This window comes from Caretta caretta, chromosome 12 (genome assembly GCF_965140235.1).
Source record: "Caretta caretta isolate rCarCar2 chromosome 12, rCarCar1.hap1, whole genome shotgun sequence".
Lineage (NCBI taxonomy): Eukaryota > Metazoa > Chordata > Testudines > Cheloniidae > Caretta > Caretta caretta.
In genome coordinates, this window is record NC_134217.1 from 4,605,549 (window position 1) to 4,631,419 (window position 25,871).

A 25,871-nucleotide genomic window follows, 5' to 3' on the forward strand; every position below is an offset into this window, starting at 1 on the left:
GATATACTTCATGGAGATGTATAATCAATAACTAGAAGCATGCTCCTCTATTGCCCTGTCCTCCACAGGCATTTGGGAGGGACTGAGCAAATTCCAATTTCAATCATAATCACAATTAAATGACCAGCTATGTTTCAAACCTCAAGAAATCCTGCCTGTTTTGAAGTCCTGCCAACGTGTGACAACTCTGTCTATGCAGGAATGTGATAAACTCAGTCCAAAATGCTTTCCTTCATTTTGGTACTTCCTGTTTACACAAGCTCTTAAACACAAAAATCCTCCCGCTGCTTGCGATAAGGAGATGGAAAAGCTGTATGCAGATGGTAATAGTAATATACTTGGTCAACATCACAGGACACCTGCTACAGGAATGACAAAGGTGAATTATCTAAAAATGCAAAACAGCAATAGAGCCCTTTTCTGTCTACCTCAAGACAAACATACATTTAATGTATTTGTAACACATTATCCCACAAAACCAGATGGACTTTACATCACAAAGATCTCTTTTATCTTTCAAATACGTAAAAACCCACCCAAGAGAGCAAATGAATGGCTCCCTCTTTATCTACTCCACAGAGCAACTCTTTAAAGGATCAGCGCGGTAGGTATTCTTGGTGTCCTGAACAAATTCTAATTTGGGTTTTTCTAATATTCTGCCTCCCTAAGTTCCCAAGCCATTTCAGTTAAATATGGTTCTTTTTGCTTTCTACCTTAAACTGAGGCATTCTATCAAGAGGTGGCTGCATTTCAGTTGTGGGAAATATGAGAGACATTTTATGAAGTGGCTTTAGATCCTTTGGGATGAAAAGTGGTACATAAATGTAAAATAGCTTCTTGCCTTACTGGTTACTTATTAGTCATGCTGGTCTTAATTTTAATTACTGTCTAGGCATTGATCAGCTATGCCTTGCTCAGGGCTCGAAGTTAATACTACAATGTCACTTATGTTAGGATTGTACCCCTATGTGTTATTGGATTGTTGCTTAACTGTTTATGATTACCAATAAATTAAAAAAATGTAAAGTAATATTAGTGCCACCTGGCACCACTGCCTCCTCCCATGGCCAAACGGCTGACATGGCGAGACTGGCTTTCATTGCACAGCAAGCAGTCTAGCCATTCTCAGTTCCCCAATCTCCCAGCTGGTAAAGCACAATTATGCCCCCAGCCATATACAATTCCCTTTCAAAAAGGCTCTAGATGTAATGATTGCTACATTAATGTTGATATCCTAACAGGCATACTTGCCATCTCTGAGCCCATCATATAACAGGTGTTCGTCCAAAATTCTGGACCAAGGAAGAACATTCTTGGTAGTATGTGCATGCCTCCGGAATTTGGTCCCACCAGAAATGTGTTTAAGGAACATCCTAGACAAATTTAGAAAAAGCTGAAAGACAGGAGAACTAGTAATTACCTATTGACTCTGAAATGGCACATCAGACAGTCTTTAGATGAGAGCACTTTAGGGAAAATAAAAATAAATGAAAAGTAAATAATCCTCTGCTGTTCCAGAGGATATCTGATAATCTCTTAAAAAGCCATCAGTCCCTCTCTTTTCACCTTTCCATTAACTACATAAACACTTGTCTCACAACTAATCTTCATTTCATCTTCATTTTCTTCACCTTCTTTGATTGGAGTGATGCCGTTTCATGTTTCCTTATGTTTGAGGAATGGAAGTTTTATTAACAACCTAAATTTGTCTCGTGTTCAGTTTAGTTTACCAGAAACGGTTCAAGCACATAAATTCATCTAACCGACAGAAAGTATCGTAGCAAGCGAAACAGTCACCATTTAAACAGCATTTAGAAGAGATTTTAGCATATTTCAAGCAACGAATTCTCACATATATGTTAAATTTTCCATCGCAGTAGTTCCTTGGGACCTAGGACTAGCAGTAGTAAAGCACTCAATACAAGTCTAACAACAACTTGAAGACAAAATCCAAAGATCACCTCCCCAAACATTTGACTGACATCTTAGAAGGGTTAGCATGAGATGTTTACTTCAAAAGCGTTACTTTAGCACAAAAATCTACTTAAAGGCAGAGAATAAAGGATTACCCTAGTTGATACAGCATGACATAATCTCCAGTCCTAGAAACCTATTCACTTTGAGCTTTATTAAGAGTCAACAAGAAGTCGAACTTTAGATTTACAAGACTATCTATAGGTACACACCACCCTGTATAAAAACATTAAGGTCAAGAAGTCAAAAGTTAGGAAGTTGGTGAACTCAAATTGCTTATGTAACCAGTTCCCAGTCTCCTTCTCCAGCCAGTCCCAGTATCACTCCGTCTCCCCACCAGCTCTCAGCCCTCCCCTTCCAGAGTTCTTGTCCCAGTCCACTTCTTCCACCCTTCTCTTGGCTCAGCCTTTGTCCCCTCTGTATTTCAGTCAAGGTGATTCCTCCTCATACACCATGCTGCCGGGTGCCAGCAGAGGGAGCAACAAGAGATACTCTCCAGGCTTTCAATTCATGTGTGTAGTGCCAGAGGAGCCCTCAGCAACTAGGAGCAGGGCAAGTCCAGCTCAACCCCTGGATGGAGCATGCTCAGTACTGAATTGTCAGAGACTTTAGCTCCCAAGCTCAGAAATCTCTTGAGCATCTGCAGATTTTTTTAAACCTCATCACTTGGCCAAATTTTGTCGTTTATTTATGTGAACAGCAAAATAAATACATAAATAAATAAATATATCAATCCCTGATGGGGTGGGGGAGAAAGAAGAGCCAGCACCACACCACCACAGCATGGGGGCGCTAGAGCTTCTCAGCTAAACCCTTGTAAAAAAAAATTTTGAACGTGGGCAACAAAATGTATTTTGCCCTAATCTCATTCTCCAAAGTAGCTGACCATTTTTTCTAAAATTTTCCAAGACACCCAGCATGGGAAATTTCAGCCTAAACAGTTAAAGTTACAAGAAATTATAAACAGGGTCTTATAATGGGAAGTATCAGGTAACTTTAACGACAGGCAGCATTACCAGCTCCAAATACAACACAATTTAGAATGGCGTTTTTATAGTACTACTGATTATGCATTGACAAGCCAACAGCAACAAATTTAAATCTATTAGAACGTGTTTTTTCAATCAGATAGTCAAAAAAACCTTTTGCTCTGACTCAAAAGAGAAAACACAGTACCTAGAGCTTTCACAGCAATTTGCCGGGTTAGTGGTGGAGGGATGTTGATGCAAACCAAATCTACATCCTGGTGCAGCAAGACATCATCAGTCTGACTGGTGTAGAATTCAATGTTCATTTCCTCTGCTAGCCGCTTTGCTTCCTCTTCAGTCTTCCCCCAAAGTGCTTCGATGGAGAAACCCTCTGCTCTCAACAAAGGCACCAGTACCCGGGCAGTGCTGCCAGTCCCAAAAACGCCCACACCAGGAAGCATTTTCATTGCGTGTTCACTCAAGCCTTAGTGTCCATACGTAGACCGCCAACATAAGGTTTAGCTCCTCAGCCTTCCATCTCAACCACAGCTCCTAAAAACAGCAAATGTTACAGCTGGATATTACCAGAGGGTACATTTTTACATCAAATGCATTCACTACTGAATGTTAGGATCTACCATTTTGATGTCATATGCAAAATGCTGAGAGACTCACTCAAAGTGAAATCATAGATAAACCTAAGATAGAGCAGCAAAAACCAGCAGACTAAAAGGAGATCCACAGTGCCCATGTCTTTAATGAGAAGGTGTAACAGAGAAACAACATCTTAACAGGTGAGCTTCCAAGAGGCTACTTGGCTCAAGATGAAACACTGCATACTGAGATATTTAGTCTTAGCAGCTACATCTTCACATTAAAGATGAAGGAGAATACCATATGCCTCATTTTTTGCCCATTTGGTGCAGTCCCCAGATAATCTGGCATGGTTCAGTGACGTTTAGACATGCCAGACCTATGGTCTCTGTGTTATAAATGTAAATCTCTATAATCACATATAAGTAAATATACTGTTCTGAACAAGACATATTCCAAGTAATTATCTTAGTAAAATGTCAAGTGTGGTGGGTCTCTGTTTAACTAGTTTAACTTTAAGCACTAAAAATAAATGATACAAGAGGAGACAGTAGATGGTACAGCCACACTACAATTTGGGAATACAGTAACATCCAGACTGTTGATGTCAGCAGAGAAATAAAGATATTGGTTTTCATAGATTCCAAGACCAGAAGGGACCACTGTGATCATCTAGTCTGACCACCCTGTAAAAAACACAGGACATAAAACTTCCCCAAAACAATTCCTAGAGCAGATCTTTAGAAAAACAGCCAATCTTGATTTAAAAATCACCAGTGATGGAGAATCTACTAAGACCCTTGGTAAGTTTAGGAATGTAGGTAGAGAGAGAGGAATACGTAATACTAAGCACCCTTGTAAAGAAGAGACATAAAATGTCTAACAAAGAACCAAGGAGAATGGTACTACAGCCCTGCTAATCTTGGCATACTTTATATTACTAAAACCTCTCCTGATTGTAGATTCTAAGCCTGAGGCAGTAACCTTTCATATGAAGGGTTAAAGGGAAGCAAAGAACAAAGAAACCTATCAAGCTATTTAACTGTAGGGAAACTCAGTATCATCATTGCACAATAAGATTTAGTTAAAAACAAAGTTTTAACAACTAATATGATGAAAGTGTTCTCTTCAGTGAGAGTAAGGAGAAGGAGGTGTACTTAGTTTGCTTTTATTCCTTCCCACATTTTACATTCTATGCCTGATTCATTCCACATACCACCATTAGTGCCTTGTGGCAGTCCAAATATAAATTCTTTGCGCATCTGATGCCTAGCTGATGTAATTCCCTTCTGCCCAATTTCCACATCAGCAACTAACTAAAATACCCCTCAAAGTGTCTCTTAGTTATCATAGCATTGTTTATGTTTCACAGTGAGGGTACAGTACCTTGGTACATGTAAAAAGTACTTTAAGTTAAGCAGTGTGAAACGAAGCAAGCAGGGGGAGACATGACAATAAAATGAAGTTTTACAACTCTACTTTAACAGGAAAACTAATGGATAGTTTGTATTCCTGATGCCCAGTGTGTGGAAGGATGTTCCACAGCATTTGTCTATAAAAAGCTTCTTTCCATACCAAACACTGTCTCCTCAGTGTGTTTGTTCTGCTTAAGCTTTTTTACTCCAGCCAGGATCTCCCCTTAAAATTTGCTCCAGTGTCCCTGGTAGGAAGTTTTACTAAACTTAGTTGATTAGAACAGATAGAACATATTTTCTTGAACTAGTAGGTTATACAAGATCTTTCCCATTGAATTTTAAATAAAAAGTATTTTATTACAAGAACCGCATGATCCTTAGCTATACAATTATTTTTGCTCACACACTATTTAAAGAAAACCTCAGTTTGCAGGTGTACAACAGACGAAAAATAGAGGGTGCAAAGCAGTTCATACTATATTTCTGGTTTAACATTTGTTTAAGGTACATAAAAGAAAAATGAGTTAATAACTAAATACAAATGTGAAATCAAATGAAAACTTGTTACATTTTTCATCTTCATATAAACAATTCCAGTTTATATGTAACTATGTTTTGTGAAAGATTGCCATATGTAATCTCTCCACATATCATCTTGTTTTATATATTCATTTTTCTGTTGCTGAAATATTTAATAAGACACTATTATGTTTCAGTTATATAACCCTTAATAATTTGATCAATGGTATTTTGCAAGCCCCTTACCAACCAATATATTTGCATTCTAAAAGATGATTGCCATCACCAATATACCAATGCCTGTTTACTTTCTGAGATGTTCTTGTCCTATGTATCGCTACACAGAGAGATATTATTTGTTACTTGGGCACCTTAACAGTGTTCCTTTAATAGGTTTTTATTTCCCTATAAAGTGGAAACATATGGAAATTAAGGCTCTTACCACACCCCTCTTTCTCTAGATGCATCAATATGTTGACATTTTATTGATAAATAAAATATTTAAAAATTAAAATAAGAACTGTCTATACAGAGCTGACAGTTTACTGAGCACCAGATTTTGCAACCTTTACTCATGCTGAGAAGTATCTTACTCCTTGAATAGTCCTCACTGACTATGAGTAGAGCATTGTTCTACTCAGTGTGTGAGTAAGGGTATCACAATCCGGCCTGTTAACTGAAATGCGAGACCATATTGAGCAGCACTGTTAACCTGAGATTATATCCTTCGTTTCTCCTGCCCAATACCACATTACACCTGCTATTGCAATTAACTGATTTCTTCATCATCCATTACCGTGATTTACATTTTAATGTGCTTTTGCTGATCAATTTACAGAACTCTTGTGGCTTTATCTCTAGTATTCCAACACATAAATGTGTGTAAATTTGTGTTTGTCTAATCTAGGGTTGCCACCTTTCTAATGGCTGGTAACCAGACCCCGAGGCCTCACCCCTTTCTCCTCCTCTTCCCCCAAAGTCCCACCCCTTTCTCCGCCAATTGCACCTCACATTTAAAAAAAAAAAAAAAAAATGGCACCCGGACACACAAGCCAAAACCCCGGACTGTCCAGGTGAAAACTGTACTGGTGGCAAAATGTACAGAAAACAATATATTTCATTGAACTATTGCATTTATATACTTTCAGCTTGAACAAAAGCAGAGAAACAGCTTGAGCAGCATATGCTTGTGCAAACTGTTCTTGGGGAACAGACAAACATACAATGCTGCTATGCCAATTTCATTTGTTTCAGTTCCAAACTATACCTTCAGGTTTGGCTGCATGACTAATTATAGAGATATGATGACACAATATCCTTGGTTTTGGATCTACTCTACATTTTACCCTAATATCACACACATGCACAAAATATCCCAAACAAATATCCAGTGTCAGTCAAAGACAAGGTCATGTAGCGCATTCTCAAGTTGTTCTCCCTGAGCCAGAATACCTTATTCCATAGCATTTGAATGGTGTCAATTTAGTCCTTGATGTGTAATTCTGGATACTTCTCTGATTAAATAGAGTTAATTGTTGCTGAACCAAAATGAGGAAATACTGAATTAAACCTGAGGGGTAAAACTGAAATATTGTTCTCTGTCAATTCAGCTCGTGTTTAAAATCTTTATGACAAGAGGACTAGGGTAGGACCTTTGGTAGGATGATTTCAATAGCAAGAAATAAATTTTACTACATCTTCTACACCCTTCTACTCTCAAATATTTTGTTTTTAAATAACTAAGTCTTTCTGGCCAAGGCTTGTCAGCATCAATATGCAAGTAAAGCACAGTTAAAACGTTATGAATTTTTCAGTTGTCAAATTTAATCTGAGTACTACAGTCATGTATTAAAACAAACAGAGGTGCAGTTATCTTGGATATCCATTCTCTTCTGATTCATTTTGAGGCACAGGGCTATGTCAGGGGCCATTTCAAGTTGCAATTTCTTGTTTCCAAGCAAAGCAGTAGATTTGGGTTTTTTTTTTAAAATGTACCTATCCAAGTACTCTAGCAGCACATACACCAACACATTTTACAAAGAATAAACCGATAATGGGGTAGAGACCAGCAGTAAAGGAGAGAGAAGTATTTGGGATGAGCTCCTAAGACAATGCAGCCAGAAGTCTTACTACCCTCTGATTTAGACTGTTGCTGTAAATGCACTTCAAGTAAACAATGCTTACAACTAAAGAAGAGCCAATGTTTAAACCTAAGCCTAAGCCGTGCAGGACATATTGCAGCAGATAACCTGTTCCTCCCATCTCTGTAGCAAGATTGTTCTACCCACAACTTTTGGAGTCACTCTACACTAGAATGGATGGCCCCACACTAAAATGGAAATAAAACTAGAACTTTATCAACTAAAAGTAGCTCCTTTGAAGAAAGAGTGATTAGAAGAACAGTCAGATAAAGTACAGCGCAATGAGAACAAGCAGTCAGACCTTTTTAACTAATGGAGTGGTATTAAAATATTTCTGATTTATTATTATTTGTACTGCAGTAGCACCTAGAGGCCTAAGCCCCATTATACAGGGCACTGTAAAAACAATCTGCTTTGTAACTGTCCAGTTCTCTGGTTTTACAAACACATTTTCCTTTTAAACCTTTCTCTTTTCCCTGTTGCGTGAAATAACACAACAGAGGGAAAAGAAAAGGAGTACTTGGCCCTGAATCCTGCAAAGATTTATGCACATGCTTAACTTCAATCAAGTTTAACACACGCTAAGTCTTTACAAGATTGTAACCTAACTGATAATGCAGAGGAAACCACGAAACTTAAAATGCACAAACTAAAAACAAATTTTCCCTTCTAAACTTTGAGAATTTAAGTTTTATTTGTAATTATACTCGATTTTCTTTTAAGGAGGAAGAATGATTTTTTAACTGGACAGAGTTCCTTTAAATGTTAAGTTTCAGAGTAGCAGCCGTGTTAGTCTGTATCCGTAAAAAGAAAAGGAGTACTTGTGGCACCTTAGAGACTAACCAATTTATTAGAGCATAAGCTTTTGGGAGCTACAGCTCACTTCATCGGATGCATCCAATGAAGTGAGCTGTAGCTCACAAATCCAATAAAGTGAGCTGTAGCTCAAGAAAGCTTATGCTCTAATAAATTTGTTAGTCTCTTAAGGTGCCACAAGTACTCCTTTTCTTTTTAAATGTTAAGTCATGCTTGATGAGATTTCATTCTGCTGTTACTCTATGCTAAATTATGAATGGTCATTCAACATTGAACTGCGGACAAAATCACTGAGTCATAGAAAAAATATAAGTTTACATATCTTTTGGCTATGTTAACATATTTCTTTATAACTACTGTATTCTTTTAAATTGCTAAAAGTGAATAAAAAGAAAATTAAAATAGCTTACTCTGCCTTAAACAATTAATCCATCAGAACAATCAGCAGCACCCTAAATCCTCCTTACCCACCCTCTTCTTAAAAGCCTGGGAAAACACACTGACCTTGTAAGCATGCCTCAAAGGTCAGACTTGGGCTTTGCTGGAGCAGGGGAGTAAAGCAAGCTTTAGAGCCCCTCCCTGAAACGTTCTCCAAGCAACATACTCAGTTAAACACAGAGGATTGTCAGTTTGTACGCCTCAGCTGCTCTCAACTGTAGTTGTATCACATACAAATCAAACCAAAACTTTGAATTACACCCAAAATCAAAACTAGAAGCCAGTGCAAAGGAAGAACACAGCTGTGATGCAATCCCTGTGGGAAATATCACTAAGTACGAAGGCTGCCTCATTAGTTGAGGATTCCAAATATTAAAATGCAGCCCTACATTCAGAGCATTACAGCAATCCAATTGTCAAGTGATGAAGACCCATACATCTGAACAAAATAATCAGACTTCTAGCCAGGTGCAAAAAGAAAAAAGCCTGGAGCACAACTGCAACCTAGAAAATCTGGCAACCAACAAGATTGCTAGGTTGCAAACTTGTGTGAAAAATAGCAAACATATTTCTTCCCCCAACCAAAGAGCTGAAACTTCCTCCACTAAAAGAAAAGGAGGATTTGTGGCACCTTAGAGACTAACCAATTTATTTGAGCATGAGCTTTCGTGAGCTACAGCTCACTTCATCGGATGCATACTGTGGAAACTGCAGAAGACATTATATACACAGAGACCATGAAACAATACCTCCTCCCACCCCACTCTCCTGCTGGTAATAGCTTACCTAAAGTGACCACTCTGTTTACAATGTGTATGATAATCAAGTTGGGCCATTTCCAGCACAAATCCAGGTTTTCTCACCCTCCCCCCCCCCCCCCCCCCCCACACACACACAAACTCATTCTCCTGCTGGTAATAGCCCATCCAAAGTGACCACTCTCCCTACAATGTGCATGATAATCAAGGTGGGCCATTTCCAGCATAAATCCAAGTTTAACCAGAACGTCGGGGGGGGGGGGGGGGGGGGGGGAGGAAAAAACAAGGGGAAATAGCCACTCCCAGTCTCTATTTAAGTCTAAATTAATAGTATCCAATTTGCAAATGAATTCCAATTCAGCAGTTTCTCGCTGGAGTCTGGATTTGAAGTTTTTTTGTTTTAAGATAGCGACCTTCATGTCTGTAATTGCGTGACCAGAGAGATTGAAGTGTTCTCCGACTGGTTTATGAATGTTACAATTCTTGACATCTGATTTGTGTCCATTTATTCTTTTACGTAGAGACTGTCCAGTTTGACCAATGTACATGGCAGAGGGGCATTGCTGGCACATGATGGCATATATCACATTGGTGGATGTGCAGGTGAACGAGCCTCTGATAGTGTGGCTGATGTTATTAGGCCCTGTGATGGTGTCCCCTGAATAGATATGTGGGCACAGTTCGCAACGGGCTTTGTTGCAAGGATAGGTTCCTGGGTTAGTGGTTCTGTTGTGTGGTATGTGATTGTTGGTGAGTATTTGCTTCAGGTTGCGGGGCTGTCTGTAGGCAAGGACTGGCCTGTCCCCAAGATTTGTGAGTGTGTTGGGTCATCCTTCAGGATAGGTTGTAGATCCTTAATAATGCGTTGGAGGGGTTTTAGTTGGGGGCTGAAGGTGACGGCTAGTGGTGTTCTGTTATTTTCTTTGTTAGGCCTGTCCTGTAGCAGGTGACTTCTGGGAACTTTTCTGGCTCTATCAATCTGTTTCTTCACTTCAGCAGGTGGGTACTGTAGTTGTAAGAACGCTTGATAGAGATCTTGTAGGTGTTTGTCTCAGTCTGAGGGGTTGGAGCAAATGCGGTTGTATCGCAGAGCTTGGCTGTAGACGATGGATCGTGTGGTGTGGTCAGGGTGAAAGCTGGAGGCATGTAGGTAGGAATAGCGGTCAGTAGGTTTCCGGTATAGGGTGGTGTTTATGTGACCATTGTTTATTAGCACTGTAGTGTCCAGGAAGTGGATCTCTTGTGTGGACTAGACCAGGCTGAGGTTGATGGTGGGATGGAAATTGTTGAAATCATGGTGGAATTCCTCAAGGGCTTCTTTTCCATGGGTCCAGATGATGAAGATGTCATCAGTATAGCGCAAGTAGAGTAGGACGTTAGGGGACGAGAGCTGAGGAAGCGTTGTTCTAAGTCAGCCATAAAAATGTTGGCATACTGTGGGGCCATGCGGGTACCCATAGCAGTACCGCTGATCTGAAGGTATACATTGTCCCCAAATGTAAAATAGTTATGGGTAAGGACAAAGTCACAAAGTTCAGCCACCAGGTTAGCCGTGACATTATCGGGGATAGCGTTCTTGACGGCTTGTAGTCCATCTTTGTGTGGAATGTTGGTGTAGAGGGCTTCTACATCCATAGTGGCCAGGATGGTGTTATCAGGAAGATCACCGATGGATTGTAGTTTCCTCAGGAAGTCAGTGGTGTCTCAAAGATAGCTGGGAGTGCTGGTAGCATAGGGCCTGAGGAGGGAGTCTACATAGCCAGACAATCCTGCTGTCAGGGTGCCAATGCCTGAGATGATGGGGTGCCCAGGATTTCCAGGTTTATGGATCTTAGGTAGTAGATAGAATATCCCAGGTCGGGGTTCCAGGGGTGTGTCTGTGCGGATTTGATCTTGTGCTTTTTCAGGAAGTTTCTTGAGCAAATGCTGTAGTTGCTTTTGGTAACTCTCAGTGGGATCATAGGGTAATGGCTTGTAGAAAGTGGTGTTGCAACAAAGCCCGTTGCCAACTGTGCCCACATATCTATTCAGGGGACACCATCACAGGGCCTAATAACATCAGCCACACTATCAGAGGCTCGTTCACCTGCACATCCACCAATGTGATATATGCCATCATGTGCCAGCAATGCCCCTCTGCCATGTACATTGGTCAAACTGGACAGTCTCTACGTAAAAGAATAAATGGACACAAATCAGATGTCAAGAATTGTAACATTCATAAACCAGTCGGAGAATACTTCAATCTCTCTGGTCACGCAATTACAGACATGAAGGTTGCTATCTTAAAACAAAAAAACTTCAAATCCAGACTCCAGCGAGAAACTGCTGAATTGGAATTCATTTGCAAATTGGATACTATTAATTTAGACTTAAATAGAGACTGGGAGTGGCTAAGTCATTATGCAAGGTAGCCTATTTCCCCTTGTTTTTTCCTACCCCCCCCCCCCAGACGTTCTGGTTAAACTTGGATTTATGCTGGAAATGGCCCACCTTGATTATCACACACATTGTAAGGAGAGTGGTCACTTTGGATGGGCTATTACCAGCAGGAGAGAGAGTTTGCGGGGGGGGGGGGGGGGGAGAGGGTGAGAAAACCTGGATTTGTGCTGGAAATGGCCCAACTTGATTATCATACACATTGTAAACAGAGTGGTCACTTTAGGTAAGCTATTACCAGCAGGAGAGTGGGGTGGAAGGAGGTATTGTTTCATGGTCTCTGTGTATATAATGTCTTCTGCAGTTTCCACAGTATGCATCCGATGAAGTGAGCTGTAGCTCACGAAAGCTTATGCTCAAATAAATTGGTTAGTCTCTAAGGTGCCACAAGTACTCCTTTTCTTTTTGCGAATACAGACTAACACAGCTGTTACTCTGAAACCTACCTCCACTAATTCTTCCAATTCCTTCTTCCATTCCACAGCCGTCGCCTTCATTTTGTCTAGACCGAGTATCAATCGGCTCATTCTCAACCAAGCCCTCGTCTCAGTTAGAAATTGGTTGAGTAACTCCTCACGAAAGCTTATGCTCAAATAAATTTGTTAGTCTCTAACGTGCCACAAGTACTCCTTTTCGATTTGTTGGGTCAGCCTAATATGGAATGCAGTAGATTCTCCATCACTTTAAATCTTTACATCAAGACTGGATGTCTTTCTAAAAGATATGATCTAACTCTACCACAAGTTACCACACTCCACATAGGGATCACCACATGAAGTTCTATGGTCTGTGCTACACAGATTATACAAGAGTGATCACAATGGCCACGACTTGTTCTTAAGAACGATTAATCTCTGAAACCCGCTCAGATAATATTACACAAAGCTGGTGATATTCTGGATCTAAGGCTGAGCAGAACGTTCCAAGTCACAGACAGGCAGTTACATTCAGGGAGATTAAGCATATGATTCAATATGAAATAAACAAGTTTATATCCTAAACATTATACAGTTTCAGAAAGGAATTTGATATAGTCAACTTTAAATAGTTAAATTTTAAAAATGAGTTGAAAGTATTTGCAGGTCCTATCCCTGCCTTGAATGCCCCTGCCAGTTTTGTGGGTTACAGTTAGAGAAATTTTTAAAATGAGACAATCTTTCTCATTATACTCTTAGCCCGGCAGAAGAGTCTGTCCTATCTTGGGGGCCTCTCCTTTTGTCCCTCCAGGGCCACGAACGTGATACAGTTCTGTGGTGACCTAGAATCCTACTTTCGACGTCTCCGACTCAAAGAATATTTCCAACACACCTCTGAACAACATACTAACCCACAGAGTCCTTCCTACCAACACTACAAAAAGAAGGATTCTGCGTGGACTCCTCCTGAAGGTCGAAACAACAGACTGGACTTCTACATAGAGTGCTTCCGTCAACATGCACGGGCTGAAATTGTGGAAAAGCAGCATCATTTGCCCCATAACCTCAGCCGTGCTGAACACAACACCATCAACAGCCTGAGGAACAACTCTGACATCATAATCAAAAAGGCTGACAAAGGAGGTTCTGTCGTCATCATGAATAAGTTGGAATATGAACAAGAGGCTGCTAGACAGCTCTCTAACTCCACATTCTACAGGCCATTATCCTCTGATCCCACTGAGGATTACCAAAAGAAACTACACCATCTGCTCAAGAAACTCCCTGAAAAAGAACAGGAACAGATCTGTGCAGACACATGCCTAAAACCCCAACCAGAGGCATTCTATCTGCTTCCCAAGATCCATAAACCTGGAAATCCTGGATGCCCCATCATCTCAGCATTGGCACCCTGACAGCAGGGTTGTCTGGCTACGTAGACTCCCTCCACAGGCCCTAAGCTACCAGCACTCCCAGCTATCTTTGAGACACCACTGACTTCCTGAGAAAACTACAATCCATTGGTGATCTTCCTGAAAACACCATCCTGGCCACTATGGATGTAGAAGCCCTCTACACCAACATTCCACACAAAGATGGACTACAAGCCGTCAGGAACAGTATCCCCGATAATGTCACGGCAAACCTGGTGGCTGAGCTTTGTGACTTTGTCCTCACTCACAACTATTTCACATTTGGGGACAATATATACCTTCAAGTCAGCGGTACAGCTATGGGTACCTGCACGGCCCCACAGTATGCCAACATTTTTATGGCTCACTTAGAACAACGCTTCTTTAGCTCTCGTCCCCTAACGCACCTACTCTACCTGCGCTATATTGATGACATCTTCATCATCTGGACCCATGGAAAAGAAGCCCTTGAGGAATTCTACCATGATTTCAACAATTTCCATCCCACCATTAACCTCAGCCTAGATCAATCCACACAAGCGGTCCATTTCCTGGACACTACTGTGCTAATAAGCAATGGTCACATAAACACCACCCTATACCGGAAACCTACTGACCGCTATACTTACCTACTTGCCTCCAGCTTCCATCCAGGACACACCACACGATCCATTGTCTATAGCCAAGCTCTAAGATACAACCACATTTGCTCCAATCCCTCAGACAGAGACAAACACCTACAAGATCTCTATCAAGCATTCTTAAAACTACAATACCCACCTGCTGAAGTGAAAAAACAGACTGACAGAGCCAGAAGAGTACCCAGAAGTCACCTACTACAGGACAGGCCCAACAAAGAAAATAACAACACCACTAGCCATCACCTTCAGCCCCCAACTAAAACTTCTCCAGCGCATCATCACAGATTTACAACCTACGCTGAAAAATGATCCCTCACTCTCACAGATCTTGGGAGACAGGCCTGTCCTCGCTTACAGACAGCCCCCCAACCTGAAGCAAATACTCTCCAGCAACCACACACCACACAACAAAAACACTAACCCAGGAACCTATCCTTGCAACAAAGCCCAACTCTGTCCACATATTTATTCAAGTGACACCATCATAGGACCTAATCACATTAGCCACGCCATCAGGGGCTCGTTCACCTGCACATCTTCCCATGTGATATATACCATCATGTGCCAGCAATGCCCCTCTGCCATGTACACTGGCCAAACCGGACAGTCTCTACGCAAAAGAATAAATGGACACAAATCTAACATCAGGAATCATAACATTCAAAAACTGGTAGGAGAACACTTCAACCTCTCTGGCCACTCAGTAAAAGATTTAAGGGTGGCAATTTTGCAATAGAAAAGCTTCAAAAACCGACTCCAATGAGAAATTGCTGAGCTTGAATTAATATGCAAACTAGATACCATTAACTTTTGAATAGAGACTGGGAGTGGCTGGGTCATTACACATATTGAATCTATTTCCTTAAGTGAAGTATCCTCACACCTTCTTGTCAACTGTCTAAATGGGCCATCTTGATTATCACTACAAAAGTTTTTTCTCCTGCTGATAATAGCTCACCTTAACTAATTAGCCTCTCACAGTTTGTATGGCAACTTTCAACATACCTGTATGTGTGTGTGTATATCTTCTTACTATATGTTCCATTCTATGCATCCGATGAAGTGGGCTGTAGCCCATGAAAGCTTATGATCTAATAAATTTGTTAGTCTCTAAGGTGCCACAAGTCCTCCTTTTCTTTCTCCTGTTGCTGTGTGAAAGATCCAAGAAAGCTATAGGGAAAAACTAACTATACACAAGGTGCTGTCACACACACAAAAGCTGATGAGAGAGATTTCCCCCTCAAATCCTAGAGTTACTGGTCATATCAAAGATTATTGTAACAAGTAAACATTTTTCATATTAAAGTGCTATTTCTAAACTGAAGGTGTACCTGTAAACGCTTGCTTTCCCCCTCCCCACACCGGTTCTGTAATAGCTGTGACATTATAGCACAGGGTAGGGCAAACTTTTTGGGCCGAGGGCCACAGCTGGGTGGGGAAATTGTGTGCAGGGCTGGGGCAGGGGCTTGCGGTGCGGGAGGGAGTGCGAGGTGTGGATGAGGGTGCGGTGTGCAGGAACAGGCTCAGGGCAAGGGATTGGGGCAGAAGAGAGGTGCGGGGTATATGAGGGGGCTCAGGGAAGGAGGTTGGAGTGAAGGAGGGGTGCGGACTGCAGGAGGGAGATCAGGGCAGGGGGTTAGGATGCAGGAGGGGTGTGGTGTGTGGCAGGGGGCGCAGGGCAGGGGGTTGGGGTGCACGGGGGTGCGGGGTGCAGGCAGGGAGTTGGGGGGCGGGGTGCAGTAGGGGTTCAGGCTCCGGCCCGGCGCTGCTTACCTAAAGTGGCTCTGGGGTGGCAGTGGTGCGCACCAGGGCCAGGGCAGGCTCCCTGCACACCTGCCCTGGCCCCACGCCGTGTTGCTCCGGGAAGCGGCCGGCACCACATCCCTGCGCGGCCCTTGGGGAAGGGGTAGGCACAGGGCGCCGCGTGCTGCCCTTGCCACGCCTCCAGGTACCGCCCCCGAAGCTCCCATTGGCTGTGGTTCCCCATTCCTGGCCAACGGGAGCTGCGGGGGGCGGTGCCTGGAGGCAAGGGCAACAAACAGAGCCCTCTGCCTCCTTCAGGGCCCCAAGGACGTGGTGCCAGCCGCTTCCGAGAGTGGCGCGGGGCCTGCGGCACCATGGGGGACAATCCCACGGGCCAGATCCAAAGCCCTGACCAGCTGGATCCAGCCTGCAGGCCGTAGTTTGCCCACCCCTGTTATAGCATAATACGTAGCATGTTTCAAACAGTAACAAACCCTCACAATCCCCCTGTGAGGCAAGTACTACTCCATTCTACAAGTTGGAAAAACTAAGATAGGGAGAAGAGAAATGACTTGCCAAAGTTCAAATGGTAAGTCAGTACACAGACCCCAGGGCTGCGCTAAGATCACACCTCCCCATGGTGTGTGTTGGGGCTTCAGGGCATCACTCTGGGAGACTTCAGTACAAGAGGAAAACAAACAAACAAACAAAAAAATCTTAGGCACCCTGAACACCCATTTTTCCTACTACAATTTGAGGCATCCAGCATGTTACCTTATTTAGTGAATTTCTGATGGCACTTCGCTAACCTGAACAAAAAGTCACCTTTAGGTTTTCTCTATGATATTGCTAATTTCAGACTTTTTGCACAGGTACAACTCAAAGCCTTTTTAAAAAAAATTACATTTGCAGGACCTCAACAAGAGGCAAGGAATCTGAGGTAGTGTTTTGTTTTGTTTTTTAATTAATTTAGTGCAGGGGGAATGTGCCAGATCGATACGGTGGAGATCAAAATCTTGTGTCTATGCACAAAACCTGTACCTCATGGATTAAAAACAAAAGGGCATACCTCTCTCTCTCCCCCTCACTCACACACACACACCCCCCTCCCTGCAATTAATAACCTCTCTCAATCTCAGTCTGATGGCGAAAGGAAAGTTTAATTTCTGGTGCTGATTCAATACTTCACCTCTCTACTAAGTTCAAACAAAAGGGCCAATTCGTGCCAATTGTCAATGTGATTTATGTGCTTATTTTTATCCGATGTTTATTTGTATTTATTTCACACAGGCCAAACAGCTGGACAGGAACAATTTTCAGTCACCTCCAACATGGACATAGGTGAGTTTTATTTTGTTTTTTTGAAGTTTAATGTATCATAAACTATACCATATGAATAGTCAACTACTGTGCATTTGTGTAGCATTTATACTAAAGATTGATGGTTATAACAACTCTGTATTGCTGTCTGAACAGTATATACTGTGTTGCCTCAAGCATTCTGCATTCACTACACGGCTGACTATATTGGTTCCAAGGGAGCCATTACATATTTGCTCTATAATCTGACCTTAAAAGAATGTTTGCTGATATTCAATAGGCAAATACAACCCCAGTTATAAAAGTCCTAAGACAGGTACCCATACAACCTTATGTTTTGCTTAGACACTCCAGTATACCCATTTCTGTGAATTACAGGCAGTATAGGAGAGGTATTACAAGCAGAATATGAGAGGAATGCAGGTAGACCGAGAGAAGTTTGAAAAAAACACATTATTTGACTCTCCCAAGAGAAAAAATGTGATCAAAATTGAAAGTGGCAGTTCATTCTCTGAAAGTTGAATAAGGGGTTCAAATCCATCAAGTAATCAGGAGAGGCTGCTCATAAGGAAAAATAATCCACTTTATCGTTAAAAAAAAGTGTCAAAATGGATAATAAATTTGTGTGCACCTATATCCTAAAACGAGACTCTCTCAAATACGAGTCAGTCTTTTCAGATCAGGGAAAAGGTATATTGGCTGCACACAGGTGACGTTTGTATTTCTATTGCTCTTGCAGCACCTGTCCTACAGATAAGAGTCTTCAGTCTCCAAGGCTGTTAGACTGGCACCTTTCATCAGCATGGAATTCACATAAAAAAAAATCACTCAAATATATAGTTAACACGATAAAGTTTAAACTACAGGACATAGGATGTGTTTTAATACAGCCAAATACAAAGTTATACATCTAGGAACAAGGAATACAAGCCGTACCAACAGAAGGGGGGTTGTATCCTGGAAAGCAGTGGCTCTAAAAAGGTCCTAGAGGTCACAGTGGGCAAACAACTGAACATGAGCTCCCAGTGCTGCACTGTGGCAAAAAGGGCTAATGTGATCCCCACATGTATAAAAACAGGAGTAGCAAGTAGGAGCATGAAGCAGATTTTACCTCTGCATATGGTATGGATGAGTCAGGTACTGGAATACCATGTCTAGCTCTGGAATCCACATTTTTAAAAGAATGTTGAAAAACTGGAGAGGGTGCAGAAAAGACAAAAATGATTTGGGGATTGGAGAAAATGGCTTTTTTACGGTGACAGATTTAAAGAGCTCAATCTGTTTTTAGTTTATGAAAAAGACGACTGAGAGGTGACTTGATTACAGTCTGTAAGTATTTTCATAGGGAGAAAATACCAGATACAAAAGGAGTCTTTAATCTAGCAGAGTAATACATAAAAAGAACCAGTGGCTGGAAACTGAAGCCAGACAAATTCAAATTAGAAATAAGGCAAACATTTTTAATAATAAGAACAAAATACCAAGGGAAGGGGTGGATTTTCCACATCTTGATGTCTTCAAACCAAGACTGCCTGGATCTCTTTCTGGAGGATAGGCTTTAGCCAAACACAAAAGTTACTGGGCTTAATACAGGGTTAAACAGGTAAAAGCAATATTCAGCAGGTCAGGCTAAATGATCTAATGGTCCCTTCTGGCATTAAACTTTTTGAATGAAAATCTTGGTGGGAATCTTCTTGGATTTTGTGTATTTCTGTATTTTATGGCTTGCCTCAGACGTCATAAACCTTATGAGACAGTCTAGGAGGACTAGGCAGGGAAAGATTAATGGACAAAGTCAAATATGAACTAAAGCAAACTCTAATATTGTATTCAATAAGTTTTTATACTACAGTCATCGCTCTAGTACCAGAGCACCTTCTTCGTGCAGTAAGGAAGATCGCTACACAGCTGTCATGTTTGTTGTCTCATCCTCTCCCAGGGGAGAAGCATGTACAGTAAATTATCTTGGTTTAGTATATTTTCAGGTTGTTGGTTTTAATATACATGTTGCTATATATTTATGTCAGGGAAGGCAGGATCAAACAAATGTGCATTGCACACTTGAAGCAGAAGGTGGTGAGGTTCATCATGATCCACATTTCTCCGGCCCTGCCTCCTCACTTTGCAAGCAACATTAAACGTTTATTAACCAGAAGCATTGTGGTTGCTTGTAAATAGATTCCTTTTGTATAAAAGAATGGTCTATGACAACACGAATTTTAACTATCCTGAAAATAAAATACACTTTGGTTTATTCTGCCATTATTATCCAGGAAAACCCATTTGTGCCTGATGATAAAGACTGTGTCACATCTTTGCACTTCTGCAGATCAAAAGATGTCCCTGAATAAATTCACCGTATCTATCAGTCTGGGAGCATGTGTAATTCCATGGCCAAGTTAATGATAGAAAGGAAAGGGAGGTGTCATTTGATTTGTAAAAATCATAATTTCAATGGTATCATCCTCTGTAACTTGGCAAGTGGAGGGACTTGCTGCCCCCTCAGCTCCAGATCCTTCAGTTGGTGGATATTTTTATAATATAAGGTCTCTGGAAATGGGTCAAGTTAGGTATCATTCGAAAGCCCTTTCTCCCACAAACACAAGATACAAAACATGACAAGTCTAAAACAATTATGAAAATATATATTCAAGAAAATGTTTAAAAATCAACTTTTTAAAATTATATGTTAACACATCTTTAACAGGTAGTCCTCTCAAAGTTAATACAGTAGTCAGTCAGTCAAGGGCCACAATTTATCAATTAATGCTCAGATCATCATACCTGATCAATTTTTTTAATGTTAGAAATGAGTAAAAATGGAAGGAGTGCTTCAAGTTGATTTGCCATCATCAGCAAAAAAAGAAGACAGTCCACATGGGTTGGTGGGATTTTTAAAAAAAGTCATAAAAATTACAGGCTTTAGCTGGCATTATGGGATGGGGACAATTGCACGCTGGGAAGCTGACCCCTTGCTCACAGTCATCCCCGCGCAACTCATTTCTGCCCCACTATCCATTTCCAAAACTTCCCAACAGAGTGTGCTGGACAGTGGTGTGTTGCACGCTAGGATACCTCCATGGTGCACTACACTGTGCATCGACACAAGCACTCCGGGTGAGTATGCACAACGCCGATGCAAGCAGCCAAGTATGCACACTCACAAGCAATATACTAACAGTGGGCTGGCTTTATGCCAACATAACTTGCGTCAACCAAAGTTTGCCGTATAGACATGGTCTTAGACTATGTCTACTGCACAGATCTGAATAACTGAAGTGCTTTTGACAGAACTGTTTTAAGCACAAACTATTCACTGCAACCACACTAGCCATACTGAGTTGTATTCTGAACCATGAAGCTTTGTCCTACGTCCCTACTAGTACCGCTCTGAACTACTTCAGTTACAGTTCCCTCTGGGTACCTATCCCATAGTTCACTGCACACACAGAAGCAGTGGACTCAGATTCTGAAAGACTCTGGTACACTATAGGACAATAGTGGAAGGAGTATTTGAACAATTTCAGTACCATTCCCACTGGCAGTAGATGCATGCAGGCTGAATTGATTCAGACTAAATCAGGTTTGCTTTCAGCGACACTAAATACTGGGTTGAAAAGGGGCAACAAGTGGCTAGTCAAAGTTTGGGGCCTTGGATATTTTCCAGTTGGAAGTAGAAATTGATGAAGTCTGGTATTTTCTTTGATGCAATCTTGTTTATTTACAAAGAATGTACAAAGTCCTGTGTCTCTGACTATAGAAGGAACCAAGAACAAAAGAACCTTTTACTGAGCTTACATAGCCAGCAAGCCTCTTTATTTAGCCAATACCAGACCCAAAAGCTCTCTTTCTAGCTTTTTCCAGGGTCAAACTTTGCTTACAGGCTCCTGATTGGCTTTCTTGCCTGGCCTCTCCCTCTCTTTTTGTTCTTGTAGGTTCTCATTGTGTGCGCATGATCTCTTGTCCCACACAAACACCACCCCTACCCAACACAACAGTCAGCCAAAAGTCCTGGGTGGTTTCAGACACACCTTTTGCTTTAAGTGTAGCTTATGCTTAGTTATGTTAACAGAACTCACACCTGTCAACCTCAATGGGGTCAAGATTTCACCCAGCTCATAACAGTACTGACCCAAATGATATTGTGTATGAGTGTAAACAGTTTGAGCAATTTTACATGCAGATGCAAGGAATGTTACAAATTTGCTAGGGGGCACCACATAGCTCTTGCAAGAGTAAATTTTCTCTTATGTAGAAAAGATATTCAATCTCAAAATACTTTACAAATAATCTACTTTTCAAAGTGCCCCTGAGTTGGTATTAACCCCATTTTACCAATGGGGAAATTGAGATTTGCCTAAAGTCACACAGGAAGTCTGTGGCATTACCAAGCACCTCTCCTTAATTCCTTTTCCAAGCCATTTTTCCGTTCTTTTGTGCCTTCATTTATGGAGTACCTGCACTGAACATCCGCTACACACTTAAATAAAGAGTTGCGACATGGTCTACCGCCGTCATGCTATGTATGAACAGAGCCCACCTGAACCTGCTGTGAGGAAGGCGAAAAAACCCCCATTGCACCTTGCCAATATAGTGGTAAGGGAAAAATTCCTTCCCAGCCCCCCTTAGTGAGGCAGCTAGCGTAATGCCACGGGACTCCTTGTTGTTTTTAACAGACCCTAGATCTCCAAACACCCAGTCAGTCCTGTGCTTTAACTGAAAGTAACATTTTGAACGATGGTGCATCAATGGCTATCAATTATTCCAAGAGCAGATACGTAGCACTACTGACCTTGTTTCACATCTGCTTCTATGCTCCTTACTTATGGGCTGTTCTCCTAGCACAGCAAATTCTTACCCATTTCAATACAGAGCTCATGGGCAGATGGGAAAAGAAGAGCGGCAACACAAAGGATATGCAAGTGAAAAGGCTTCAAGACTAGAGTACTCACCACTAAAAGTCCACATTTGTCAGTTACTACCCCACAGTGATGGCAGAGACCTATTCTACGATAAGGACAAACTAGAGCACACAACATGTAACTGGGAGAAACTGCTGACAAATGCGGACTTTTCCCAGCCATCGCTATGTGATTTGCTAGTTTCAGAGGAACAGCCGTGTTAGTCTGTATCCGTAAAAAGAAAAGGAGGACTTGTGGCATCTTAGAGACTAACAAATTTATTAGAGCATAGCACCCTCGCTCAGCACCACCCCCAACTCCACACTCCCCCAGCACCCCCAGCTCCACCCCCCCCAGCTCCGCGCCCCCCCACCCCCTCCCCTCGCTCAGCACGCCCCCCACCCCCGCGCCCCCCACCCCCTCGCTCAGCACGCCCCCCACCCCCTCCCCTCGCTCAGCACCACCCCCAGCTCCACGCCCCCCACCCCCTCGCTCAGCACGCCCCCCACCCCCTCCCCTCGCCCAGCACCCCCCCAGCTCCGCGCCCCCCACCCCCTCCCCTCGCCCAGCGCCGCCCCCAGCTCCGCGCCCCCCACCCACCTGGCTCCGCACCCCCCATCCTCTCCCCTCCCCCAGCAGCCCCCCAGCTCCGCGCCCCCCACCCCCTCCCCTCCCCTCGCTCAGCACCACCCCCAGCTCCGCGCCCCCCACCCCCTCCCCTCGCTCAGCACCCCCCCAGCTCCGCGCCCCCCACCCCCTCCCCTCGCTCAGCACCCCCCCAGCTCCGCGCCCCCCACCCCCTCCCCTCGCTCAGCACCACCCCCAGCTCCGCGCCCCCCCACCCCCTCGCTCAGCACGCCCCCCACCCCCTCCCCTCGCTCAGCACCACCCCCAGCTCCACGCCCCCCACCCCCTCCCCTCGCCCAGCACCCCCCCAGCTCCGCGCCCCCCACCCCCTCCCCTCGCCCAGCACCCCCCCAGCTCCGCGCCCCCCACCCCCTCCCCTCGCCCAGCACCCCCCCCAGCTCCACACCCCCCACCCCCTCCCCTCGCCCAGCGCCGCCCCCAGCTCCGCGCCCCCCACCCACCTGGCTCCGCACCCCCCATCCTCTCCCCTCCCCCAGCAGCCCCCCAGCTCCGCGCCCCCCACCCCCTCCCCTCGCTCAGCACCACCCCCAGCTCCACGCCCCCCACCCCCTCGCTCAGCACGCCCCCCACCCCCTCCCCTCGCCCAGCACCCCCCCAGCTCCGCGCCCCCCACCCCCTCCCCTCGCTCCACGCCCCCCCCTCGCCCAGCACCCCCCCAACTCCACGCCCCCCACCCCCAGCTCCGCGCTCCCCCAGCACCCCCCCAGCTCCTCCCAGAGCCCCGCCGGGCGGGTCTCTCACCTGCGGGCCGGAGGCGGCACGGGGCCGCGGGCTGGGGCAGCGAAGTCCAGCGGCCCCGTCTCGCTCCCGGGCGCATCCTCGCGGGCCAGGCGGGGGCGGGGGCGCGGGCGCGCTCCCGCGGGGCAGGAGACGGACGAGGTGGCGCGCTCCCGCGGCGCCGGGCTGAGTCCTGGGCGCGGCCCCTCTGTGGCAGCGCACGCTGCAGCGCGCGCCGCTCACGCTCTGCGCGAGACACTCTGCCCACCCCGGCAGGTCGCGCGCATGCGCGGAAGGGTGGGGGGCTCTTAAGCCTTAAAGGAGCCGCGTCCAATTTCTCAGGCCCTGCGCTTAGGCCGCCTGCAGCAGCAGCGGCAGGGGGAGCCCGCGGGCGGGTTACAGTAGGACCCACAATAAAAGAGTGGGGGACCAGGGCCAGATCCACAGACTGGCACCCGCGCAGCCTCTCTCCCGGCCCTCCACAGGGCCCAGTGACCCCGCAGCACAGCCCGCAGCCAGGACTCGCAGCCCCCCAAGCCTTTGCTGGGCGCTACCCACCAGTGCATGGCGCTGACCCCAGGGCTAACGCCACCCGCCCTCGCCCCCACCCGGCACCGACCCCTGGGGCTGCACCCCCCAACCTGCCCTTCCGCGCCCAGCCCCTCCCTCAGACTCACTTCCCACCTCAGCCCCCATACACCCCGTCTCAGAACCCCCCACCCCGTCTCACCCTTCCCCCACGCCCAGCCTCAGTGTCTCCACCTACACATCCCGCACAGCCAGCCTCAGCATCCCACCCCCCATACACCCTCCTCTGAGCCCCTCCCCCCCACTCAGCCTCAGCACCCCAGGTACAACCTGCCTCGCCCTCCCGCAACACCCCACCGCTGTGCCCTCCCTCAGAGCCCGCCTCACCACCGACCCATTGTGACACTGTACCTCAAAGCAGCGCCCTGGACCCCCATATTCACCCCACTGTCCTATAATTATATGTTTTGTACAAAGTATATCTTGTGAGGTATAATTTTTAAAGTCGTGATCCACTGAACATGAATAGCCTGTTGGATTGTGTGTGTGATCAGTGCCTGTGAAGTTATTCAGCATTGCTATGTGTGTTACTGAAATAGGTCTTTCAGTTGCAACCAAGGAGTAGCCATCACTGGCCAAACAGGCGTTAATCATAGAATATCAGGGTTGGAAGGGACCTCAGGAGGTCATCTAGTCCAACCCCCTGCTCAAAGCAGGACCAATCCCCAATTAAATCATCCCAGCCAGGGCTTTGTCAAGCCTGACCTTAAAAACTTCTAAGGAAGGAGATTCTACCACCTCCCTAGGGAACGCATTCCAGTGTTTCACCACCCTCCTAGTGAAAAAGTTTTTCCTAATATCCAATCTAAACCTCCCCCACTGCAACTTGAGACCATTACTCCTCGTTCTCTCATCTGCTACCATTGAGAACAGTCTAGAGCCATCCTCTTTGGAACCCCCTTTCAGGTAGTTGAAAGCAGCTATCAAATCCCCCCTCATTCTTCTCTTCTGCAGGCTAAACAATCCCAGCTCCCTCAGCCTCTCCTCATAACTCATGTGTTCCAGACCCCTAATCATTTTTGTTGCCCTTCGCTGGACTCTCTCCAATTTATCCACATCCTTCTTGTAGTGTGGGGCCCAAAACTGGACACAGTACTCCAAATGAGGCCTCACCAATGTTGAATAGAGGGGGACAATCACGTCCCTCGATCTGCTCGCTATGCCCCTACTTATACATCCCAAAATGCCATTGGCCTTCTTGGCAACAAGGGCACACTGCTGACTCATATCCAGCTTCTCGTCCACTGTCACCCCTAGGTCCTTTTCCACAGAACTGCTGCCTAGCCATTCGGTCCCTAGTCTGTAGCTGTACATTGGGTTCTTCCGTCCTAAGTGCAGGACCCTGCACTTATCCTTATTGAACCTCATCAGGTTTCTTTTGGCCCAATCCTCCAATTTGTCTAGGTCCCTCTGTATCCTATCC

The 25,871-nt window shown here is 44.4% G+C and overlaps 1 protein-coding gene across 2 annotated transcripts in view; it reads right to left on the reverse strand.

Moving 5' to 3' along the window:
• Positions 1 to 24,069, reverse strand: part of GFOD2 (Gfo/Idh/MocA-like oxidoreductase domain containing 2) — a 51,943-nt gene extending 27,874 nt beyond the window's left edge. For both annotated transcript variants that reach the window (XR_007352343.2, XM_048817057.2), the window contains exons 1-2: positions 23,885 to 24,069; positions 3,151 to 3,494 (exon numbers count right to left, since the gene is read on the reverse strand). Coding sequence is in view for 1 of the 2 variants with exons in the window: in XM_048817057.2 (XP_048673014.1) it covers positions 3,151 to 3,409 (259 nt within the window). In the remaining variant the exon portion in view is untranslated. The remainder of the gene's footprint in view (positions 1 to 3,150; positions 3,495 to 23,884) is intronic.
• Between the last annotated feature and the right edge of the window lie 1,802 nt (positions 24,070 to 25,871).